The sequence below is a fragment of the Pleurodeles waltl genome, chromosome 1_1 (assembly GCF_031143425.1).
Source record: "Pleurodeles waltl isolate 20211129_DDA chromosome 1_1, aPleWal1.hap1.20221129, whole genome shotgun sequence".
NCBI lineage: Eukaryota > Metazoa > Chordata > Amphibia > Caudata > Salamandridae > Pleurodeles > Pleurodeles waltl.
The window spans coordinates 825,237,525-825,253,081 of record NC_090436.1 but is presented as its reverse complement, the minus strand read 5'-3'; the positions used below and the strand labels follow the sequence as shown (position 1 = coordinate 825,253,081).

The 15,557-nt window shown below is 43.7% G+C and overlaps 1 protein-coding gene across 1 annotated transcript in view; it reads right to left on the bottom strand.

Annotated features, from left to right (window-relative positions):
• Positions 1 to 15,557, bottom strand: part of ENTREP1 (endosomal transmembrane epsin interactor 1) — a 157,543-nt gene that overhangs the window by 44,412 nt on the left and 97,574 nt on the right. Inside the window, exons 6-8 of the mRNA XM_069228755.1 lie at positions 15,250 to 15,383; positions 8,581 to 8,710; positions 7,372 to 7,450 (exon numbers count right to left, since the gene is read on the bottom strand). Coding sequence (XP_069084856.1) covers positions 7,372 to 7,450; positions 8,581 to 8,710; positions 15,250 to 15,383 — 343 coding nt within the window. The remainder of the gene's footprint in view (positions 1 to 7,371; positions 7,451 to 8,580; positions 8,711 to 15,249; positions 15,384 to 15,557) is intronic.

Here is a 15,557-nt window from a genome sequence, read left to right as displayed (position 1 = left end):
CCCCAAGTCTCCCGAAAAAAATGATACCTCACTTGTGTGGGTAGGCCTAGCGCCCGCGACAGGAAATGCCCCAAAACGCAAAGTGCACACATCACATTTTTTGAAAGAAAACAGTGCCTACCTGTGGATTTTGGCCTGTAGCTCAGCCGGCACCTGGGGAAACCTAGCAAACCAGCGCATTTTTGAAAACTAGAAACCCAGGGGAATCAAAGATGGGGTGACTTGTGGGGCTCTGACCAGGTTTTGTTACCCAGAATCCTTTGCAAACCTCAAACTTTGGCTAAAAAAACAAATTTTCCTCACATTTTGGTGACAGAAAGTTCTGGAATCTGAGAGGAGCCACAAATTTCCTTCCACCCAGTGTTCCCCTAAGTCTCTCGATAAAAATGGTACCTCACTTCTGTGGGTAGGCCTAGCGCCCACGAAAGGAAATGGCCCAAAACACAACGTGGACACAACATATTTTTTCACAGAAAACAGAGGTGTTTTTTGCAAAGTGCCTACCTGTGGATTTTGGCCTCTAGCTCAGCCGGCCCAAGGGGGAGGGGGCAGAAATGCCCTAAAATAAATTTGACCCCCCAATCCCCCCCTGCCCGGGAGCGACCCTTGCCTACGGGGTCGCTCCCCCTGCGTGACATTGGCGCCAAAAAACAAATCCCCGGTGCCTAGTGGTTTCTGCCCCCTTGGGGGCAGATTGACCTAAAATCGGCCAATCTGCCCCCAAGGGGGGCAGAAATGGTCTAAATACAATTTGCCCCCCAGGGCACCGACCCTTGCCTAATGGGTCGCTCCCCATCTCTAAAAAAAAAAAACCAAAAAAAAAAAACACAACAAAAAAAAATTGCCCTGGCGCCTAGAGGTTTCTGCCCCCGGGGGGGGGCAGAAATGGCCTAAAATAAATTTGTCAATTTCTGAAAAAAAAAAAAAAAAACTGGTGTCTAGTGGGGTTTCAAAAGCCGGATTGCAAGCAATCCGGCTTTTGAAACCCTGGGAGAGACTTCAAAGGGAAGGAAATACATTTCCTTCCCTTTGAAGCCCCTCTGGGCCTCCCCCAGTGATTGAAAGAGAAATGCTGAGCATTTCTTTTTCAATCGTGGGGGAGGCCCCTGTGACAAATCAGCGCGCGCCCGCACGCTGACGTCACAGGGGGGGTGGAGGGGGTCAGGGGTGGAAGGGGAAGGTCTTCCCCTTCCATCCCCGCCTTGGGGGGGAGGGGAGTGCACAGGGGGGGGCGCGCTAGCGCTCCCCCAAGTTCCCGTGTGCCTTGGATGAGGTCACCTCGTCCAAGGCACAGAACGGGTTAAATAAATTATGTCTAACGTGTTGGGCTGTATAGCCATAAAAGTAAAAAAGAGTAGATCACAGATGTCACGTCACATTGAGGGGAAGGGCTGATATGATTTGGGGGGGGAAGGGCTGAATTGATTTGGCATGTCAGAAGATAAATGTTTAGTGAGACGAGAATCTAAAAAAGCCAAGCGATGCCCAGGTAGTGCCATATCCCAGGACCTGGTCAAACTTAAGTCCCAATATAAGCAGTTGTTTAAAAAAGAAAAAAGCCTCCTTTTATTATAGTAAGTGGGACGAGATGGAGGAAATAATCCTATCAGGGGCTCAACAAACGTTTTGGGACATAGTTAATGAATTCAGTGGGCAAAATAAGGGGACCCTTGTATGTATGATTCCTGAAGATACATGGGCAATGTACCTGGTGGATTTATATGGCAGCCCTTCCCCTTCAGATTGTCCCCAGGGTACCGTTCCCATGCAGCTTCCTCCCTCTTGGTGCTCCGTAAATTAGGTAAGAGCAGTTTTTGTTAGAATAAAGCTCTTAAGAACCACCTGCCCTGATAACATTCCAGCGGTAATAATTAAAGCAAACAGTGATTGGTGGGCAATGGTGTACTCTCTTTTGTTCCTCTGGATAGCTTCAACGGGCCTCCTCCCCGCTTTAAGGATCACTTGTGAAACCCATTTTAAAAAAGGGGACTAGCTCGGATCCTTCACACTATAGGCCGGTTAGACTCATAGGGCCATATGTACGAACACATTTTCCCATTGACACAGAGTGGGAAAAACCCTTTGATACATCTGTCCCTTAGATATTTCGGTTACTGTGTTTTCTAAAATCATTTTATCCAAGTTGGAGGACTGGGCCTTAGAATCCAAGATCGTCTCAATCGAGCAAGGGGGCTTTCAGGAGGGTCATTCAACTATAGATCACTGCTTCACTTCATGGGCTATCATTCAAAAGGCACTGCAGGTAAATCAAAGGCGGTGTTGTTGATTTCCGGACAGCTTTTGATTTAGTAAACAGGGGTATCCCATGGAGGAAGCCTGTAACCTGGGAGCTTCCTGCGGTCCTGCTTAGTGTGCTGCAAACTCTACATACTCATACCTGGGCCCAGGTAGAGATAGATATTCTGGCCAGTTATCCCAAAAAATTCCTATTAAGAACGGCCTTTGACGGGGTTGTGTTTTTGCTTCCCACTTTTTAGTATGTTTCTGGCTGACCTTCCCACTTTCAAATCCCAAACTCTGTCATTTTCCCCCCAAATCCAGAATCAGCATGTTGCCTGTCTGCAACAGTTGGGGTACAGTCCAGCAGCACTAGGGCATCTGCATAAAGCAGAGGAAGCTACACTTCTTTGAAATATATATTAAGCAGAACCAGCCCAGCGAAAAATCAATTTAGAGAAGACTAAGACGCTAGTCCTTGGTAAGAGAGTTAATAGCTTCGGCTCGCATCTCTATGCCCAGGAGGTGGAAGTAGTTGACTCCTACAAATACTTAGGTTTGACGTTCAAGAGAAACTTAAAATGAAACACATATTGGAACAGTATTAAGCAAAAGTTGCTACAAGCTAGCTGATTGTCTAAATGTAATTGAAAATTTGGAGGGTTGTCACTTTCTCCTCTGCTGAGGGACAATGAAAGGAAAATACCCCTCCCCACAGGCCTTTATGGCATGGAGGTATTTGCTCTTGACCCTTCCTGTGAGTGGGCCCGACTAGAGAGAGCGGTACTTAGAAGTTCCTGTCACTTCCATTGGATACCATGGTCCAGGACATAAGGAGGGAATTGAAGTTTATCTCCTTTAATCTGTGGGAATTTTCCTGGCCCTTCAGATTTTTTAACAGAGTCCCGGAGGACGGTGAAGAGACAAAGGTTTCTAAACTCTGCTGGGAGGAAATTCAAGCTAGTAAAAGAAGGTGGGCTAGGGATGTAAAGAATGAATTAAAAGATATTAGGGCCCTGATTTATACTGTTTGACGCAAACCTGCCTTAGTGCAGGTTTGCATCAAAAAGTTTACCGCTGGCTAGCACCATTCCTGGACGCCAGCCGGAAGTCATATTTAAGGAATGACACTAGCCAGCTGTAAGGCCCCACTAGCGTCAAAATAAATGACGCTAACCGAGTGGGGGAGGCGTAGGGGAAACAGGAGATTGTGCATCAAAGAATGGCGCTAGTCAGGTTAGAGTCAGAAAAAATGACTCTAACCTGACTAGCACCATTTTTTGATGCACAACCCCCATGGACATGCCCCCCTGCCCAATAGCCATGCCCAGGGGACTTATGGCCCTTGGGCATGACCACTGGGCACAGTGCCATGTAGGGGGGCCTAAGTTAGGCCCCCCCATGGCACTTTGGAAAAAAAAAAAAACTTACCTGGACTTACCTGGGATGGGTCCCCCCATCCTCAGGTGTCCTCCAGGTGTGGGTGGGGCTGGGTGGGGGTGTCCGTGGGTGCAGGGAAGGGCACCTGTGGACTGTTTCCATGACCTCTGACCATGGAAAATGGCCCACAGTTCCCCTAACGCTTGCCCTGACCCAGGCGTTAAATAATGGTGCTAAACAGGCTTAGCGCCATTATTTAAGGCCCTCCTCCTCCCGTGCGTGATTCTTGCATGGGAGGATAAATAAGGCGTAAAGGCCTTAGAGTAATTTTTTGGCCGGGTACACCTACATTGCATCTCATTGACGCAAGGTAGTTTTCCGCGGGCAAAAAATGACGTTAACTCCAATATTTTGATGCTAGACGAGTCTAGCGTCAAAATATAAATATGAAGTTAAGTTTGCGCCGGATTTTTGCGTAAAACAAAATTATGCAAATCTGGCGCAAATAGAGTGTAAATATACCCCCAAGTCCCTACATTCCGTGTGTGGTACGATTGCGATATGGCCCCCTTTCCCAGGGAAACAAATGTTGAAAGAGTAGGCGGTAAAGGTGGCCGAGATGCTCGACCTGGCCTACTTGAGTGAGAAACCATCATTAGTTTCTCATTGCCTTCCTAGGCAGGGATACGGTCTTCCACTATCTGGTGTAGATACGGGACCCTAGTCTGCGGAATGGAATCTTAAAGGTAAGGGTGGGATGTAATCCAATCTATTCTTCCCACCTCCATGGGGCCATGAGCCAGGATACCAATGGTATTTGCCTCCTGAACATAAAATGTTCTTTGCTGCATCCTTTTATGGACTGTCTGCAATCAGATCAGGTTTTTAAGACCATTGCTTTTTAAATACAGAACAGTGCGAAGGTTAAATGAAGTAGAGCTTCTGTCAAAAATGCGTTATTTTGATGTGGCAGTAGGAATTGCGTGATTTTTACGTTCAGTTGAACTGAGTTTTAATGCTGGGTTACGGTAGGGTGGGGAGGTTGGGTTTTAAGCTATTTAAAACTGTAACTGTTTCTATGCTTGTTTAGAACGCTTAGGGACAATTATCTTTCTCTTGGTTCTTACCTACCTACTGGTCTTCCTCAGTGTCTGCAAACATGTGCATGAAAGTATACAGCAGCTTAAACTCTGTAGTTAAGACACTGGATGGAAAGAGAACTGCAAGGGATGTAACCCTGTTGTTGGTAATGTTATTATCACATTTAGGCCCATTTTTATACTTTTTTAGCGCCGCATTTGCGTCGTTTTTTACGCAAAATCGGCGCAAACTTACAAAATACAATTGGGCCATATTTATACTTTTTGACGCAAAACTGCGCTAACGCAGTTTTGCGCCCAAAAAATTAGTGCCGGCTAACGCCATTCTGAAGCGCCATGCGGGCGCCGTATTTATTGAATGGCGTTAGCCGGCGCTAGCCGACCGGCGCTGCCAGGTGTGCGTGACAAAAAACGACGTACACCAGGCAGCGCCTACGTAGGGAAAAATGGCGTTTGGGCGTCCCAAAATGGGGCAAGTCAGGTTGAGGCAAAAAAATCGTCTTAACCCGATTTGCGCCATTTTTTTCAGGCGCCCAGACACCATTAACATGACTCCTGTCTTAGCAAAGACAGGAGTCATGCCCCCTTGCCCAATGGCCATGCCCAGGGGACTTCTGTCCCCTGGGCATGGTCATTGGGCATAGTGGCATGTAGGGGGGCACAAATCAGGCCCCCCTATGCCACAAAAAAAATAAAAAATACTTACCACAACTTTTCTTCCCTGGGATGGGTCCCTCCATCCTTGGGTGTCCTCCTGGGGTGGGCAAGGGTGGCAGGGGGTGTCCCTGGGGGCAAGGGAGGGCACCTCTGGGCTCATTCTGAGCCCACAGGTCCCTTAACGCCTGCCCTGACCCAGGCGCTAAAAACCGGCGCAAATGCGGGTTTTTTTGCCCCGCCCACTCCCGGGCGTCATTTTTGCCCGGGAGTATAAATCCCACGCACATGACTGGGAGTCATTTTTTAAGACGGGAACGCCTACCTTGCATATCATTAACGCAAGGAAGGTGTTCACGCAAAAAAATTACACTAACTCCATGAACTTTGGCGCTAGACGCGTCTAACGCCAAAGTATAAATATGGCGTTAGTTTTGCGTCGAATTTGCGTCGAAAAAAACGACGCAAATTCGGCGCAAACGGAGTATAAATATGCCCCAATTGTATTTTGTAAGTTTGCGCTTCTTTTGCGTCAAAAAATGGCGCAAATGCGGCGCTAAAAAAGCATAAATATGGGCCTTAATGTACAAACCTAGCTAGGGAGCAACAGTGATTAACAGTAGGCAAGAAATTGAAATCTGAGCAAGGTGTCCCACAGAGATGGCTTCCTCTTTGCAAATCCATTACCATCCTGACTCCGGCGTTGGACACTTGCAGTCACACACCATTGCAACTCTTAAATAAGTGGGGGTGTCTCTTTCATGATCCTTCGTTTATGATACATGATGAGTCATAGAAGCCATTTTGAGAGTCAGAATGGTTGTTGTGACTCACAAAACGCTTTAAATACATTGCATTCATTCAATTGGCGGTTGCAGAGCCTTTGCTTTTTCGAATTGCAATGCTTTGTTACTGCAAAATGTAATGATACATCCAGCCCTGCGTTCTGAAGCTGTAGCACTGAAGTGCTTTTCTTGCCTTTCTTTCTCTTTTTTAAAATACAGGAAAGAGCTTGGTCCTATAATATTCCAGAAGCACATTCCGCATATCTGCATGATACAAGAGAACAACAGAACCATCATCCTCATCAGGGCAGTAAATTTAGTTTGATTACAACCCGGAGTTGTGACTGAATCGATTTTGCAGTTAGCCTGCAGTTATTCTCCCTGCATCCATTTTGCCAGAAACAGCCTACCGGAAGTGGTGTGGGGAAAATACCAGACATTTTGGGTTTTGTAAATGGGGTAAAGCATGTGCTACTGCAATGTTAGCGCCCATTCTGAGATACAGAACTCTGAAGGGGAGAACACGGCCTGAAGAAATCCCGCACCTACAGCACTAGCCTTACGTGGGTACCATTTTAGTATGCCAAATACACGGGCACTTGGGTACATCCGAAATGGCAAAGGCCCATTTGTATCCACACTAGGTAATACGACTACTAAACCTGATGCCACGGTGTGTCTTCCACTTTGATAAAAGTGACGTATGCGCCCCTGCACGTTTTTGTACTTTATTACAAACTAGTAAGAGGATAATTGTTGCTCTGTTTGCAAATTGCAGCATTTGTTTAATCAATTAAAACATTCATAACCACCTATAATTGGGATTTGTTTTTTTTTCAAACCTTGTTTCATTCAACAGCAGGCAATGTTTAAAGCATTGCTATTCGTTCACGGCTAAATTGAGCCAGTAGTTGCAAGTGGGGCCCCCTGGCGTTCATTTCTGCGGACTGACACCTATTTTTCCTCATCAGGCATTTAAAGAAAGCAAGAGAGGGGAACATACACAAAGAGGGAGAGAATAAGAAAGAGAAAATCGGAAAACCACCACAAAGGGAGAACGCCGGGATCTGGACGAGTGTCTGGTTTTGAATCGAAGAGGCGCTGATAATGCAGCCTTTGTGTTTGGCGCTAAGACATTTAGTAGCATCGGCCACGGGCTTCTCGGCGCCTACTCATTGTTTTACAAATTAAGCACTGTGTTTGTTATTGGTTACCTTCAGGTATCTGAATTGTATTTGGTTCAGATGTGCCAGCACTAGTCGATCCCACGTCACTGATTTGGACAGCAGCTTGCTGTGCGAAAAAAATTAGCAGTTAAAAGCAGAAAAAAAACCACACACTTTACCATGTAGTAAAACAGTCTTTCCACAGTGAACAATTATCTTCATCTATTATACTGGAAACTTGTGAAAACAGAAAAGTGTCTCTTTTCAAAATAAACACTATTTGTGTAGTCTAGACGCTGATACGTGCTTAGAAAACCAAGTGTCACTCCCTAACTTACCAGGTTTCACCTCTAGAATGAACAAGATCTACATCTTTCATATCACACTGTTCCTCCCCAATAGCTTTTCAACTTGTCTACCATCTTATCACTTCTGTCATGTCCATGACTCCATGACGAAGACCCGTACACCCGAGGATCCATGACCCTTACCCTCATAACTGAGGGGTCATGACTAGGACCCCGTATATCTCGTTTTACTGTGGAATAGGCTTAAGGACAGTAAACACATAATCCGCGTGCATGCCTTAGCATCATTTACTAGTGAATTATTTTCGTCATAATCTATCGAACAACTCTTATGCCAGCACTGGCCTGATCCAGATTAAATGAAAACCTCGAATGAATAAACGTTCCTAGGTTTCTGACTGACTGGGCTAAGTCATGATTCTCCAGCGCTCCACAGAATGTAGCACATTTCCTCACATCGATGCCTCTGAGGAGCTTTCTTTCCAATATATGAAACCACGCCTCCCATGTCCTAACGTCAGGCATAATGTTTTCATCTTTGAGCTCCAGTTAACTGCCCCTTTCGATTTTGAATTCAACCAACACCAATTTTCCCTTTTTGTAAACTAGCACCCGGCCTCAATGGTATTGTCCGAAGATCCCTCCTAGTCGTGTTTTTAAAATGTAAAAACAACGGTCTCGTAAAATGGTGTGACACTTCATTTTCTTATGCATGCCTTCTTGGCGATAAGGCCACAACTCAGAGGAAAGACATCATTGTGGTCGCCAAAGGAAATACACTAAATCATCTTTGCACTTCCTTTGTTAGTTGAAAAATAAGCGTCACAACTTACATGAACTATTAAACAGGGACATATACAATTAACTTTAGAGGATGTTGATTCATCCTAACCACATTCATCCAAGCATTCATTAACTTTGCTAAAGTGAAGAAGGAGTATTCGAATACCTCATCGGAGCTCCTCTGACCCATTACAGCTTCATAAGGAGGTGGGGGCTCCATTGGACAAAACACTTCAATCCCTTTCATTCTCGTGCCATAGATGTGAGGTAGGGGAATCACATCAGTGCCATGTATCCTAAAAGTAACACATTGTATTACTTACCATTTATGCAAGAGAAATCAATTATATTACATGAGTTTTTTAGTTCCACAACTAAGCACAATTTGTGTTATGTCAGGGTAAAACAGATAGGCGTCCCTAGACTGTCAGCTGAGGTGTGACCACACTCTCCCAGACATTTGTACAGGATAGGCAGAGTGGTAGACATTTGACAAGAAGATCACTATCCATCCTATATTTATAGAAGTGGTCTTATTGCAGTGTTTTAGGTGCCCTATGACCAAGCAATTTGTCCACCACAGTACTACTTAAAACCACTGTTCCAAAGGTTTCTTATGAGGTAAAATACGCTATTAGCAAGGAGTGACATTGATCTCAGCCATAAGTAGCAGCCCCAGTTCCCGAGCCAAATTGCATGGATTGTATCTAGTGGTACTGCAGTTTTGCATTCACAATTCTATAATACTAAACGAGCACAGGGGTGGGAAATGGCTGCCGCCTGGACTGCTGTATGACCACTTGGGAAAAGGGACCGCTGTTGTTGATGCTGCCATACAGCTGCTGAGGTGCATACCACTGCACTTTGTCAAGCTGCTTTTGGCTATCCGGTGATACCTTACCTTAAAGGTGGACTGTTACTACTCCCATGGATGGACTTATAGGGCTGCTTTCCACAGACTGCCCTGTTGCCGCATTGCCCAACCCCTTCACGGCTACAGTGACTGATGCAGCCTCACCTTTCCTTACAGCGTATTCTCTGCCTCTAGCATAGGCCTTTAGTTCTGTGCATCTCCTCTGTTTTTCCACCTCCTGCAGGCAGAAGGCTTGTGCTTTGTGCTTGCTTGGTGATGAGACTCACTTCTGAGTCTCTTTTGCTTTATTATGTTGGGGTGCCGCCAACCCAAACAGGTGGCCAGACTTCACTCCAGATGGCGACTTGACAGTAGTGGTGGGAGAAGCAAGCATCCAGCGACCAGTTAAGACAGAAAGCTTATCTGAGACGCTGGGCTCTCCACAGCTGCTCAGAAGGTCTAATGGTAGTACTGGGAAGCCACCAAGACAGAGCTTAATAGCACCAGCTTACTCTCATACTTTCAAAACAGGTGTCTCTTCCTCCTCTATAGTTAAAGTTTGGGGCTGGAGGAACTGCCTCATGGTGGGCAGGGAGGGGCTACTGCCTCCATCTCCTGAAACATTCAGAGCTTCTTGGAAGCAAAGGTACTCACAAGGTATAGCTTACTCGCTCTGATCTCCCACGTCCTAGCCACAAACCAACTCAAATGCAACCACAGTTGTAAGCTCTTTGATAGTTACAGAGGGGCATATTTATGAGCCCCGTACACAACCGGAGCATCACTTTTTTTGATGCTCAGGTGGTACAGACTGCAGACCCATACCTATGAGGCCGCCGAAAGCAACTTTGCGTGGCTTTTCATGGCCTCATAGATAGGGAGTAAGGCAAAGCAGCGTAAGTCGCTGCGTTGCCTTACTCTGCGTCCAGGGGGTGTTCCTTGGGTGTTGTGGTGGGTTTTTCCACACAACATCCATGGGTTTTGACGCATTACCAGATTTACAAGGACTTGTAAACCTGGGAATGTGTCAAAATCCTACGCCTCCCCAGAGCAGGCGTAAAGAGGACAAATATCTTTATTTCTCCTCGTTCTTTCCTCTGTCTGTGTGTGCTGCATTTTCAGTTTAATTTCTGAAACAGTGCCAGTGGATAGAATGTCTGGAGATCAGAAGAGATCTTCAGAGCCAAAGCTGAAATGTTGCTGTCTGACAAACTGAGGGGAACATTACCAGTTTTTAGACATGGAGGGTCAGATCATTAGGTACTTGTTAGTCTTATAAATATGTTCACAAGCATCCTGCATTTTTGCTTTGTTTATTTGTTAAATAAATTAGGTTTGGAGGCTATTCTCGAATATTAACAGGCTGGATGAGAGAACTGTTTCTCTTAACCTTAATGTTTGGTAGCACCAGAGAAGAACATGATGACTGTGCCCTTATGGAAAGTGGTTTAACTCTCAGAAGAGATAAGAGTACGTTTGGACTATGTGAAGTAATCTATTTGGGTCATAATATTTCAGGAAAGATGGTTTCTCCTAAGAAGGAGTTATAGAATACTATTGTTGAGTTGAAAGAACTCTGCTTTAAGGATCAGTACATTTTTTTCTTAGGAATGGTTGAATACTATGGTAAATGCATCAAGAATTATGCAGACAAATCTGTACAACTGATAACTCTTCTCGTAAAGAATGCCGAATTTAAGTGGAACCAGGTGTGTCAGGACGAGTTAGAGACAAAAACTTGAATTGAAAGATGCACCCTGCTTCCACGCTTTTATACCTGGTGAAGAGAATACTAATGTCACAGATGCCAGCTCGATGGGACAAGGTGCTGTTTTATCACAGAAAATACATGGTGTTGAATGTTTGGTTGTGTGTGCTTCCAGATGCTTGTGTGGTTCAGAAATGAAAAAGACGCACTGCAAATATTTGGGCCTTAATGAAGTTTAAAAATCTGGTTTGGGGAACTAATTGTAAAATCTGCACTGATCATAACCCATTGAGAGAGGTTATTTTTTTAAAGTCCTGATTCCATTTAATCAAGAATAAAGAGATGAGTAATTGCATTACATGAGTTCAGCTATACAGTAAAGTAGAATGAAGTCCAGGTGTCAAGAATGTTTCTGCGGATTGTCTTTCTTGTTTAGTTAATAGCTTCATTGGTGATAAGACACAGGAAGATTTTTTGGATGAGAAGTTAATGTGTGTGAAGTTACAGTGCGAGTTGTCACTGAGGAGTTGCAGAAAGAAGACTTGGCTAAAGATCCATTTCTCCTGGATGTGATAAGAGTTTACCAGTTGGGCAAGCTTGATATGTTGAACAAACCATGATTAAAGGTGAGTTGTCATAGTTGAGAGACATGCTGTTAAGAGGCACGATGTTGATTACTCCTGATCTTTGAGGTGTAAATTAGTGATATAGGCTCATAAAGTCCACATAGGTATTAACTTCTCCTTGGTCTTGGCAAGGGTCAATGTTCAGTGCCTGGAATTGACATTAAAGTGGAAAGATCTGTCCAAGAGTGTCTTGAGAGTAGGAATTGTGCTAAAATGTTATCTTCCAGGCAAGTGCCTATGGCATGCAGAAAACTTTCTGAGCATCCTTGGGATGAAATTGCCATAGATATAGCGGATCCTATTAGAGGTGAACATAAGACACTGTGGGCCTCACTTACAAGGAGCTTGCGCTGCCGTTGCATAACTTTGACGCAGCGGAGGAGGAATCAGTGCTCCACACTGCTCCATATTTACAAACTGATGCATTGGGCCCAATGTGTCAGTTTGTAGAGGCTTGCATCACACTATACCTGCACCAGGTATAATGTATGCAGGGTAGGCGTTCCCATGTAAAAAGCTATGCAGAACTGACTCTCTGAAATGTACAACTTTTCACTGTGCCACTCTGCGACTTAAAAGCCCTGCGTCAATCCTTACGCCTGGTCTGAGCAGGCGTAAGGATTTTGATGCAGTTAACATAGGACTCTCCTCTGTTTTACAACGTGACTCCAGCAATGAGTTACTTTAGCGCCAGTAGATGCATCAGAATTTCTGATGCATCCGTGAAAACTTGGTCCATGGAGCTCTGTATTGTAAATACAGCAAATCCATGGTGTTGTTAGGGCATTTGCGGCAGGCACAAGAAATCTGACCCATCAATGCCAATGCGTGATTTCTTGTAAATGAGGCCATGTATCTTGTAGTATTACTTGACTTTTATTCAAGATGGGTTGAGGTTTCAGGCGTACAAGATATTTCTTCCTCAGGGATCATTAAGTTGCTCAAATATGTTTTTAAGAGAGAACCTTTTCAGAGGAGTATTCTCTTCAATAACGGTCCACAGTGCTCATCTACGGAGATAGAAAAATATTTTGTTGATTGTGGTAATCTTCACAGGAGAAATTAGATTTACTACCCAGAAACTAATGGGGGTATCGAGAGTCAGTAAGACATCAAAGGAAAGTATTCAGTTGGCTGGAGCTAACATTTTAGATTGGATTAGATTATTCATCCAAATACTTCTAAGGAATCCCTGAATGTTAACACAATATGTAGACTTGTCAAATCAGCTCCAAAATAAGGACTTACCATATCCACATGTAATTTTGGTCTTGTTTCTCTGCAAGCGAAAGCATATGAAGCAGAGATCAAAGTCTCGCCTGGACGAAAGCCATCATTAACTCCTCTTTTAGAGGGGGCGATGGCTCAGATATTTTAGAAAAGGCTTATGTAACTCCCTTCTGAAAAACATCCTCTGAATCCCGAGGATTTATCAAGGTGCAGACCTATTTCACAGCTGCCTTTCCTCAGTATGGTAATGAAAAGGGTGCTCTATCAACAACGTTCTAACTTTGGGACCAATTACAGACTACTTCATCCCTTTAAGATGGGCTTATGAGGAGGCTGCAGCCATGAACCAACCACTGTTTCAGTGTTAGATGATCTGTGGGGGGCTGCTGATGCTAGTATTCCTACTACCTTGATCCTTTTGGATCTTACAATAGCCTTCGATACAGTCAATCATGACGGCCAGGCTTTCCGAATTGAGCATTACTCTGGATTGCAAGCTGTTTATCCTAGGGATCTTTCATGGTGGTGTAGGCCTCTTTCGATTCCTCGGAAAGGCCATGTCCCCGCGGGGTGAATCACATTTCCACATTATCCCAACTTCCTTTTAACCTTTATGTTATCAATTTCGCTCACCTTATTGCGTCTTCTGGTTTTAACCTATTTCTATATGCAGATGATATACTCAGATTATTGCCACATTTAAAAGTGACCCTTTGACTGTGCCAGCCAAACTACATGAATGCCTCATTAAAGTCTAGCGATCGACGAGCAGAATTGTTCTCAAACTGAATGGAAACAAGACTAAGATTTTATGCTCTCTAAAACCCCCAGAACTTCAACATCTTTCATACTGATATTCCTTATCAGGTCCAGCACACGTCCCAGTCAAAGAGATTAAAAATCTTGGAATAAAAACAGACTCAGAACTAATTCTAGCAGCACAGGGATTAGAGGTCAGCAAATCTTGTCTTTTCCACCTTTACACCCTGGGTGTGCTTTGCGTCTTTTTCGCTTATTGCAATGCTTTTTACCAGGGTTTGAGCGGTAAATTGCAGTTGATTCAGAACTATGCAGCCAGACTAGCTAGTTGCATCAACCAAAGGGAACCTATTGTGCATGTACTTACCTTCCCTGCATTGGATGAGTATTCTTTTTAAATTGCTCTGTCTGTTTCACAAAGGATTCTATTATTGCAACAGCTCAGCACTCTCCAATCATTTTGAGTGAACTAAAGATCTGCCAATCTCTATCTTCTTACAATCCCAAAATCCCATCTAAAATTTACGGGGGACAGAGCTTTTTTGATCAGAGCTGCAGTGAGATGGAACATGCTGCGTCCTTCACCCCATTCTAAACCTGTGTTACTGAAGATCAGAAGGCTATTGAAAACCGGACTAATCCCCTGAACCTAGTAGCCTGTTGTAGTACTTGTGGTACGTTGTACTTTTTAGGAATCTTTAGTTTTTAGAGCCATGGTACCCGGCTAACGGTGGTAGAGTGCTTTACAAAAAACAAATACAAATTCAAATACTTAATAACCCTAATCCTAATTATTCATCTTCGCAGTCCTCACTGAAGATAAGCTTAGAGTCAATACCCTCAAATTAGTCAGTGCATTTGATTCTTTTCCCAAGCTAAAAGGCTCGGTCAAAATGAGAAAGGCTAGGTGAAGATATTGTTAATGTTCACATAAATGACACTGGGAAATGGGTGTGCTCTCCTCAATGCTAGGGAGTACTCCTAAATCCGAGCATGGTAATATTTAATCACCAGGTCTTGTTTTAAGTAAATTGCAAAGAGCACAGTCTAGCATCAAAATATATTCATATTTTATATAAAAAATTGATACACTTGAATAAAAATTGGAAGGGTTATTGAACAGAGCGGGTGAATTAGGACAGTGTGTCTCAGAAATGGAAGATTTTAATTAGAAGTCGAAATCACAAATCATTAAATTGAAAGAGAGTGTCTAAAAGTGTAAGAAGCTCTTGAAAATAGGTAAAATTGCTTAATGCTAATCACTATCTAGAGAGTTCTATTGCCTATGTTTGTGTTTAGATAAATATATTTATATATTTGGCATCCTGTTTTCTAATTAATTAAAAACATGGAAATAACTTCTTTACCACAGCTAGCCAGTTAGAGCATAAAATAGATTTTCCAGAATTCCTTAATAATTCAGATGTTCACCTGGGTAACTCTTAAAGTTGCAAGAGAAAGTGGACAATCATGAATAATTTTTCAGTGTGTACATTACCACAAGAGTAAATGCTTAGCAAAGTTGCATTTGCATATGTTTACAGTTTTCTCTGCCCGGGGAACTACTTTTCCTAAGGGGGTATTCCGGTTCTATTCTCACAAAGGGTGATACAGTGAAAAACAGTAAAACATGGCACAATAAGGCCCTTATTACTTTACCGGTGATTCATTCTGGGGGTGCAAGAGTAAAACGTAGAAAAGTAGGATGGTGGAGGAACAGGAGGCACAAAGGCTTCTGGGTCCGGGATGTGCACATTGTCTTCACCTTCTTCTGCAGAAAGCTGGGATTCTTCCTTGTCAATTAACACAACATAAATCATGTTACCATTGTACAGAGCCACCATAAGACATGGCTACTTCCTAATTGTTGGTAAAGAACATGTAGTATATACTAGAGAATGCAACTGCAGCATTAAATGTATGGCTTCAGATTATAAGGTAATATATGAAACTGCTTTTCCAGGTAG